General features: G+C 34.5%; 1 protein-coding gene across 10 annotated transcripts; it reads right to left on the bottom strand.

Moving 5' to 3' along the window:
- Positions 1-1,146: 1,146 nt before the first annotated feature.
- LOC114323967 (uncharacterized) lies at positions 1,147-4,885 on the bottom strand. Of its 10 annotated transcripts, none has more exons than XR_014351172.1 (8): positions 4,514-4,885; positions 4,296-4,377; positions 3,826-3,976; positions 2,902-2,962; positions 1,806-2,255; positions 1,658-1,710; positions 1,486-1,569; positions 1,147-1,417 (listed from the first exon to the last, which is right to left on the bottom strand). XR_014351172.1 is itself a non-coding variant. In XM_082906658.1 (8 exons), the coding sequence occupies exons 5-8, from the start codon at positions 1,821-1,823 to the stop codon at positions 1,254-1,256; spliced, it is 309 nt and encodes a 102-aa protein (XP_082762784.1). In that variant the 5' UTR covers positions 1,824-2,255; positions 2,902-2,962; positions 3,826-3,976; positions 4,296-4,377; positions 4,514-4,885; the 3' UTR covers positions 1,147-1,253. The 10 variants fall into 10 exon arrangements, 6 of the variants coding, with proteins under 6 accessions (XP_082762784.1, XP_082762787.1, XP_082762785.1 ...); XM_082906658.1 differs by having other exon boundaries at positions 1,147-1,407; XM_082906661.1 differs by having other exon boundaries at positions 1,147-1,407; positions 4,296-4,429; positions 4,514-4,861.
- Positions 4,886-10,233: the final 5,348 nt, after the last annotated feature.

Below are 10,233 nucleotides of genomic sequence, written 5' to 3'. Positions count from 1 at the left end.
ATTACACTTCCTGAAATTTATTTAAAATATGAATTACATCTGTAGTTTCAAAAATTATAAATACTCCTTACCATAATTTTTTATTTAACAAATTAATTAATAAAATAAAATTTCTAACTACTCTCTTATATACAATAATAAAATTATCTAATTATTAATTAAAATAAAAATTTTATATCATTAAAAATTGTTAATTAACTCAATGATTTATTAATAAAAAGGGTTAATTGTTACGAAATTTGAAATGTCAATGGATAGGATGCAATTTTCAGAATTATAAAGACTATTCGTATTTTAAACAAATTTTAAAGAATATATTTGTAATTTATTCTTATTAAAATACATGTAAATGCAAAAATTTGTAATCCATTTGGTTGTTGGAAATGAATGTGGTTAGGATTTGGTTGGACTGTAAGTACATGTAAATTTATCTTAACCTGTCAACCATGCAGTGGCAAAGTCAATACTTTGGCTGAAGCTGACAATATTAAGATAAAATATGTAGTCGCACTACAAAAAAAAATTGTGTTTTTGCGACGGAAAAATGTCGTCGCAAATACTCAAAACGCCGTCTCAAAAGATTTTTTGTGACGGCAATTGGCTTTTAGCGACGGCAAGTGGGAGGTCGCAACAAAGGGGGTTGCAAAAAGGTTTTAGCGACGGTATAACGCCGTCGCCTTTTTTTTGCGACGGGAAAAATGCCTTTTTGCGATGAAAAAATGCTATCGGCATTAATACGTGAAAATCTGAGATTTTTTAAGACGGCACTATGTTGTCGTCGCTAAAAGGATTATTTGTGACGGCAAAAATACCGTCGCTAAAGGGTTATTTGAGACAGCACCTGATACCGTCGCTAAAGTATTATTGGCGACGGCAAATAATACTGTCGCTAAAGGTCTTCCGTTTCAACCAATTCCACTATCTTTTGCGACAGCATTATTGTCGTCGCAAAAAAACCTGGTTCTATTTTTCTTTTTAAGACGGTGTGTGTGTGGTGTCATCTCAAGAAAAAAAAAGAAAAAAAAAATTGTAATAAAATTATTAAAAATATGAAAATGACTTGTATTAAATGAAAAATAACTAAAAAAAAAACCGATAATTACATAATAATATAAAAAGTCCAGTATATAAATAAAAATTCATCCATAATTAAAATATTCTTCCATTCATAACAACACATCAGCAAAATTATTCCACTACATAATGTTGCATAATACATACATAATGTTGTTCACAAATCTAAATAACATAAATTAAAAACAAAAGTTTTCGTCATAATTCTTTCGTAGGTTACAAAAACAAAAGTTAGTCATAATCTTCACACGCCTACATTCCACAAGAAGCAATATTGCAGTGATCTCCTCAATCCACCAGTGAGTGATGTCCATCCCACCATCTCTGGTCCACCTGCAAGAGCCTTAGAAACATTAATAGAACAATATTGCAGCCAGCAGTAAAATTAGGAAGGTAGGACATTTGAATTACCAAAGCCTCTCAAATCTAGTAGTAATAGCCACCTCCATATGGGTGATCATTCCCATAAAAAGATGAATATGAGTCTTCACCATACTGTAACATGACAGAAGGTAGAATATCAAAAGTATGGTAAAGTGTAAGACGTGAACCAATAAACATAAAGTAAGCTATGAGTGCTCACATCAGAACCATAATAATCGTGTGAGTAGAGACTGCTGCCAGCTCCAAAAGAATCTAAAACAAAAAGAGACATAAGCATGACCAATCTGATAAAAAACAATCCATACAAATAAGCAGGGAAAAAGGAACATTAGGCACAAAATCCATACCTTGATAGCGATGTGCATGAGCTGCTGGATCAGAATAATCTAATCGAGGTCTAAGTCTGCTAGGCTCCATGAAATCAGGATCATGGTCCTTAATGCCAAAAAAAAAAACACTTAAACAGGTTACATTATGTGCGACACTAACAGAAATCTCAAAACAATAATACTTCAACAAAAAAAGAAATTTAAATGAAGTCCAGCTTGCTGTCATGAAAAATGGTCGTTTTATCCCATGTGAACTGTCTTTATAAAAGTAGTGGTCATCAAAATGCCTTCCAACAAATGGCTTGTTAAATCCTTCTTCGGGGGAAAATGGTTGCCTCCTGACTGGGATATGCCTCCCACGGCCACTATCAGTTGCTTCATGCCTGATCCTATCAAGGTTAGGTCTTGCTGGAACAGCATTTCCACCAGATGCATCATGAGAACTGCCAAACAAATCTCTCTTTCCACCTGCTTATATAAGGTTACATACAAGGGCTTGATAAGTGAATGCATTCAGGTCATAAAGATTAGTAGTAACCATTACAAAAAATGTTAAGGACATAGACGATCAATTTTGGTCCAACATTTCAGGTCTATGAGTTAAAAATTACCACTTTTGATGGTAAGAACATGTGAAAATTGTTTTGATAGAAGATTTTCTGTTTATTCCTTCTTTTTTATTCATTTTTTTGGTGCTGCGGAGGAGGGGTGGATTTAAACTAGAATGAAAAAGTAGAGCTTATACAAGTGGAATCATCAAATAAGGAACAAAGTTCCAATCTATGTCACACCTCTCCTCTAATCACGTCTCGAAAGTGTCAAAATTTTAGAAATTTAAAAGGATAGGAAGAAAGAAAATCAGAAGGGAAAAAGCTAACACATGGAATGCTTTGGGGCTTTCATGGTTCTTTTTTTATTTTTATTTTTTTTAAGACAAAGAAAAGAAGACAAAGGGGAAAGAAAATAATAGAGAATGGTCTTGCATATGGGGGCTGAAAGGATTCTGCAATGTAAAATTGCTTCTTGGTTTATTCTTTATGATAGAGGCACACACACACACATATATATAAACACATATACACAAAACACTGGTTCTGAAAACAACATTACTCACTCTGTTAATACCACACTAAACACTGGTTCTGAAACATATGGCCAAGATTACTTGCATGCATCTGTACATAGTGGCAAAAGTTATGCATTTCAAAACGATTAAGATATACAAGTCATAAAGAGTAAATTGGCATCATAAATAGCTACAAATTAGGAGAAAATAAATTTAATCAAATTTTTTACTTTTCAGAGGTTCTAGTTGTACATGATAAAAAGTGCAGAAAATCTTCAATACTTGAGATGTCCACTACACCTAATCTACCTGTAATACCACAAAAATTCAATAACTTACCTACCTAGAGTTCTACAATCTAGTAAAATAATGTCTAAAGTGCAACCTTCATGTAGCAACTTTGAGGTTGTTGAGAAATAAGATTGTTCTTTCAAAAAGTAAAAAGTCATGCAAACAATTCTATGCGAGGCAGAACATATTTCCACAGGGGAGTCATGCTTAGGCCTTCTAGAAATCTCTATAAATGGTTCGGATGGCTTATGTATAAAGAGTATGCTCTAAATAAAGTCATGACTATAGCTGAAGCAAGAGAGGTTATTACAACCAGTGCTTCAATCAGTTGTGCTGCACAACTGGCCAAAGCACTTGTTTTGGACCTCCCATGCTTTGGCAATAGCTGCAGCCTCTAACTAGTACTAAAAATATTCTGCTCCATTCTAGGAAGTCATGGATGTTAGGGTTACAATGGAAGTGGTTTAAATACAGAAGAAACATCCCAATTCATAGAGTCCAAAATCTTAAACAATACGGTCACGGTATTTCATAGAAACATACATTAAAATAGAGCATCAACCCAAATTCAGGTTCTGAAGTGAGAAATACACACAAAAGAGCATTGCAATAACTGTTTCTAAACACCAGAAAATCATACATAGGAACAGAAAAGTTCATGGAGTTTCATAATACACCAACCATGAGATGCAAAAATGATACACAGCCTTGACCCAACTGTCCTCTTTCAATAGATAAGAGGGGGTGAGGAGATTCCGCTTCAGACTTCAGTTGGAGGTTTCAACCTTACGATCCTTTTGATTCTATCCTTGTCCATGTTCTCTAGCAACTCCTTTTCAGCACAAAGAGGAAAAACTATCACAAACATGAACACTTGACAATAAAATGTGAAACAAATTGTAAAAAGAAAATCAGATTAGATAGCTATCTAAGAATTCTTGCTCTCCAGTGGTGATCGAAGTAATATTCTTTCCATCTTTTAGCTATAAGAATTCAACTTCTAGATTTTAGCTATTTTCGTGGATCTATCTAAGAATTCAACTTCTATATATAAACACAAGCATAACTGGAATAAGGCTCAGAAAATGGACCAAAATATATACTAGATTTTAGGAAATACAGAGAGAGAGAGAGAGAGAGAGAGCTGTGACCTAGGGCTTCTACAGGCAAAGTCCAAGGGATTCTGCGCCAAGAACGAATGCAGCAAAATCCACCCGCCACAGATGTAATCACCTTCGCATTCCATCGTGGATTCAACAAAACAATTGCAAAATATAAGAATGTTCTGTTTATTTAAATGAAATGAAATCAAATGAAATCATCAAAATATATTCAGATAGATAAAAAGATATAAGAAATTAGACCGCACCAGGAACACCGGCGAATCGGAGAGTCTCTTCAATCATGCGAATCTGAGCGGACTGATGTTCTTGAAGCTGAAAGCTTCGAGCCTACTATTAATGACTAAGGTGGTCCCTGAGCAGCTCCTTCACCACTGGAATGAGAGCAACAGAGGGAAAGCCAACAGAGTGAGAAACAAAAGAGTGAGGCTCCTTAACCCCGTCGCTCGACGCCATCGTCTGCCGTGCTCACAGTCGCGAGAGGGAGAGAGATGGGGATTTTTGTTCAAAAATTAGGGATTTGAGATTTGGGGATTTTTGGTTGAGGGGGGGAAAAACGAGCAGGAATCAGATTTTGTGCTTTTTTTTTTCGCCACATCAAGCATAACTAGCTCAGATGCAAATTTAAGGTAGGTTTGATAAGATTTATATTTTTCATTTATGTTTACAAAAAATTTATAAATTGATTTTTGTTTATTTTTAGAAAAATATAAATTACAAATGCGTTTGAACAAAATATTTAAAAAAAATTAAAAACATAAACTAAAAAACATGTTTGTCCAGGCCTAAAATATTTATATTTATTTTTTTATTATTTATGATAATGAGATCATACACGTTTTAATTGAAAAAAAAATTAATTGAAAAAATTTTATTTGAAAAAAAATATTTAAAAAGATAATTAAAAAAAAATATTTGAAAAAACAATTAATTAAAAAAATATTATTAGTCGAATTTTTAGATTTCTGTTTAAAAACCAATGTAAACTCATTTTTTGAGAGAGATGAGTGAAAGAGAGAGAAAAGAGAGATGAGCGAGAGACACAGAGAGAAAGAGACAGAGAGAGAGAGAGACCCATTTCATTTTTTGACATTTTTCTCTTTCAACAACAATGGGCTCAGAGAAAAAGATGAGTGTAAACGAGAGAAATGAACGATTGAGAGAGAAGAGAGATTAGGGAGAGAGAGAGATAGATAGAGAAATAAAAATAAAAATAAAAAGAGAAACAAGATGAGCGAGAGAGAGAAAGAAAAAGACAGCAAAAAGAGATGAACAAGAGATATAGAGAGAGAATGAGAGAGAAGAAAGATGAGCAAGAGAGATGAGAGAGCCAGAGAGAATAGTGATGAGTGTGAGAGAGAGAGACACACACAGAGAGAGAGAAAGAGAGAAACAAGATGAGCGAGAGATAGACAAAGAAAGAGAGGGAGAGAGAAACAGCAAAAAGAGATGAACAAGAGTATAGAGAGAGACATAGAAAGAGAAAGAGAGAGAAGAAGAAAGATGAGCAAGAGAGATAGAGAGTAGAGAGAGATGAAAGAGTCAGAGAGAAGAGTGATGAGTGAGAGAGAGAGAAAAAAAAAAGAGATCGATAATCGAGAGGGAGATCGGTAAATCAATATGAGGGGATGGAGAGAGTGAGCAATGCGAGCGCAGTGTGTGTGTGTGTGTGAGAGAGAGAGAGAGAGAGAGAGAGAGAGAGAGAAAGAGACACACACAGATAGAAAGACAAAGAGTGATGAGTAGGGGTAATGAAAAAAAAAATTATTTTTTATTTTTTTTAGTTAATAAGGTTGAAAATTTATTTGTTTCATTTTTATTTTAATGATTTTTTATTTTATTTTTTTTGGTAGAAGTAAGGATAATATTTTAATGAAAAATATTTTCCATTAAAATAAAGTTAATTTTTTTTGGTCAATGAAAAATATTTTTCTACGGCCCTTTTTTTTTTGTTACTAAAATGGGAGTGGCAGGGGTGAGAGAGTGGCAGGGAAGAGAGAGTGGCAGTAGTGGTGAATGTGGTGGACAAGAGATGGTGGTGGTGATGGCGAAGGAGATTAGTGGTGAAGTTGTAGTAGTGGTAGAGGAGATGGAGTGGCAGTGGTGGAGGAGAGGTAATGGTAGTAGTAGTGGCAGTAGTGGTGGTGATGGTAGTGGAGTGGTGGCGATGGTGGATGAGAGGTAATGGTAGTAGTAGTGGCAGTAGTGGTGGTGGTCATAGTTCCGCCCATTGATCTAAGTATGGTGTTTGTTTTGAGCTTTCAAATCATAATTCTACATTCATTTTTCAAAACTCAATTCAAAATATAATCATTACTTTTCAAAACTCATAACCAAACACATAATTCAAAACTCTTTTCAAAACTTAATTCAAATCAATTTTTTAAATATTTTTATTTTGTGAGAGACAGATAAAGAAGAGAGATAGAGAGACAGAGACAGAGTGATGAGCGAGAGAGAGACAAAGTGGTTGCTAAAAGTGTATTTTTTTATAGTGGATTAATAAATCAAGAAGGAGCTCGATAAATAGAGAAGATGGGAGGGAGAGAGTGAACAAGGCGAACATAGTGAGGGAGAAATAGACAAATAGACAAATAGACAGAGAGAGAGAGAGAGATAGAAGAGTGATGAGTGAGAGAGAGTGAGAGTGAGAGAGAGATAGACAGAAAAAGAGATAGAGAGAGAGATAAAGGGAGAGATAGAAAAAGATAGAGAAACAAGAGATGAGCGAGAGATAGACAAAAAAAAACAGAAATAAAGCGAAAAGAGATAAACGAGAGAGAGACACAGAAAAAGAGAGACACAGAGAGAGAAGAGAGATAGGCGAGAGAGATAAAAAGATAAGAGAGAGAGAAAAGAAATAAGAGAGATAGAGAGAAGAGAGATGAGCGAGAGAGACAGATGAGAGAGATAGAGAGAAGAGAGATAGGCGAGAGACACAAAGAGAAAATGAGAGAGAGAAACAGACAGACAGAAAAAGAAGAGTGATGAGTGAAAGAGATAAAGAGAAGAGACAGAGAGAGATAGAGACAAAGAGACGGGAAGATGAAAAAATGAATGAAAAGATAAATGTTATATCAAAAGAGTAAGACGACATAATTTTTTTTAATTTTTTTTGCGACAGAAAAATACTGTTACATTTATTCAAACCATTTTGTGACTGCATATATATGAAGTTGTCTCAACACCACAATCACTATGTTAGGTTAGAGTTTTCCAAAAACTCTTTTGAGAAAATTATACTTTTCTTGTTTTCTGTGTTATATTGTTTTTACTGAATTTTTTAATATTTTAAGTAATTTTTTTAATTTTTAGACACACCTAACATAAATACACCTAAAAAGTAAAAAAATTGTAAAAAAAATCTTTTAAAAATTCACTAAATACCAAAAAATACAAAAAAAAAATACAATAATTCAATTCATTTTTTTTGTATTTTTATGTATTTATTAATTTTTAAAAATATTTTTTCATAATTTTTTTATTTTTTAGATACATCTAAGTAAGGTGCATCTAAAAAAAATATTTAAAATTTTAAAAATATTAACTAAAAAAAAAAACATGAAAGTCACTTTTTGCGAAGGCAGAAAATGCCGTCTCAAAAGAGTAAAGTATTTGTGACGGCACCATTTGCCGTCTCAAAAAAACAGAGTATTTGCGACGGCAGAAAATACCGTCTCAAAAAAGGAGAGTATTTGTGTGACAACCCTCACCTCCAATTACTGCTAAACTGTGACTGAACATAATAAGTAACTGATTAGGGTAAAATCCTAAACTGATTGCATGAGTATACTGTTTTAAATGCATTTCTATATGTTAGTCATTGAATGATCTGTTCATATTTTTAATTTCGAACTGCAAATTGAAGGCCTTATCGGCGGCCGAATCTGTAATTGATTGGTGTTTTATGTTAATTAGAATTTATGTGTTATTATGGTAGATTTAATTTAAATTTGATTTGGTGTGATTAAATTAGATTAAATAAAGCTAAATTACATTAGTTTAAATTTATTACAAGATTACCACTTAGTGGCCTAGCTCTAGACCAACACTCCTCTTCATTTCATACACATTTGACATAACATTTCTTCAGCCACTTCTAGAGACCAAAACATGAGAGAGCGTTTGAGAGTTGGAAGAAGAATTGAGTTCACTTAATTTGGCTTGGAGACCTAGAAGATTTGAAGAGTTCTTTGCATATTTGAGCTCCTAGACTTGAAATTGAAGACCTAAGGTAGGAGAATCATCTTCTTGAACTTGAATTCTAGTTGTATCTTGCATGGTCCATGAGCCATTAGGGATCTAAGTCTAGAATTGGTTTTAAATTGTTGAATTGAAGCCTGAATCATGCATGCATGTACACATTGGTGAGTTTTAAGGTTGTTTTCATGAAAACTCTTACATGCATGTCTATATCCCAGCTATGGTCCATGAATTCATCATGTTTTTGAGTGAATTGACTCATTTGATCAAGTATTTGAAACCTTGATTTCAATTGAACACTTGTATGTCACATATTCATTATTGTTCATGAAGTTTTGTTTGGATTTGTGTTTAATTGAACTACTTTTGGGCTTTGATTTTGCAAATTGATCTTTGAAACATGTCATATTATGAGTTTTAAAGTGTTTTCTAGAAAATTGACCCAAAATAATCGAATTTGATGCTTTAAATGTTGAATTTGAGCTTGGAGGTTCAATCTGGAAATTCCAGACTTTGGACCCACGCTCGAGCGTACCCTCTGAGACGTGCACTTCCGCTCGAGCGAGGAAAGTAGCGCTCGAGGGTGAAATGCATGCACCCAGAAGTTCTTGTGTTTTACAGTCTGCTCGAGCAAGGGAATGCATGCTCGAGCAAGGGAATGCATGCTCGAGCGAGGACTTGTGTCTGACGCTTGAGCGTGGATCGAGCGCCCATCGAGCGTGATTGTTGTGCATCCAGTACTTTTGCTTGAGTTTTTAGTTCGCTCGAGCGGGAAAAGTCACGCTCGAGTGGAGCTCCTTTATCTGCATGTCCGCTCGAGCGTAGACCCCTGTTTCAGCAAATTTTGAAAAGTGTTTTAAAGTGCATATTTGCATCCTCATTCCATCCTAGGCATTCCTAGACCATGTTTAAGGTATCTTAATGAGGATATTGATGTAGAACCAAACCGATTCAAGATAGGAACTAAGTCATTAATTCCCAAGTGTGTAACTTAGTGTGTGTTTATTCTGTAACTGTATAGGGTTGGCATCCGAGGACGCTCACTAGCTGCTATTAGCCCAGTGCTCTGTGAGTAACAATGTTGTAAAGATATGTTCAATCATGAATATTTTCTGAACGATCAACTATACTGCTTTCTGAAATGATATTTCTTACTGAATGAATGTTTGTCCTATTTGTGAACTGTATTCGTGGCATCCATAGCAATTTACTGTTACTGTACTATTACTGCAACTGTTACAGAGATCTCTGTCGGTTCCCATATTTGGAACGACCATTATTTACTGTTATGATGGGCATCAACCGACTATTCGGTCTATTAAGACCTACTATACTGTTTTGCTATTGGATGTACCATATATAACTGCTATGATTTCTAAATGAGTGATATGACTGCTTATTGACTGAAAGGACATTCATTCTTAACCTCTTTACATAACTGTTATTCACTGGGCTTTAGCTCACTATTTATATACATATGTAGGTGTCCAGGCACCGGATCGGAGCTAGGAGCATTGGGTTAAACTCCCTTTTTGTCTAGCCAGCCAATGTGCCTTACTGCGAGGTTCCAAGTGTACTCAAGCTAAGGCTGCTTTGGGGTGTTTTAGATTCCCCCTTTCTGCTTCTATTTTGTATAGAATGTTAAGACTTGTACTGTACTGTCATGGTAGGGATTTGGTCTCTAACCTGAACGTCTGTATATGTTGTATGTATATATGTTTTACTTATGAATGTGAATATGTTCGGAAAAGTCTTTTTGCATACA

Source organism: Camellia sinensis, chromosome 14 (assembly GCF_055761805.1).
Source record: "Camellia sinensis isolate YWXY chromosome 14, ASM5576180v1, whole genome shotgun sequence".
In the NCBI taxonomy this organism is placed as follows: Eukaryota; Viridiplantae; Streptophyta; class Magnoliopsida; order Ericales; family Theaceae; genus Camellia; species Camellia sinensis.
The sequence above is the reverse complement of the archived record's forward strand: the minus strand, read 5'-3'. Positions and strand labels throughout refer to the sequence as shown.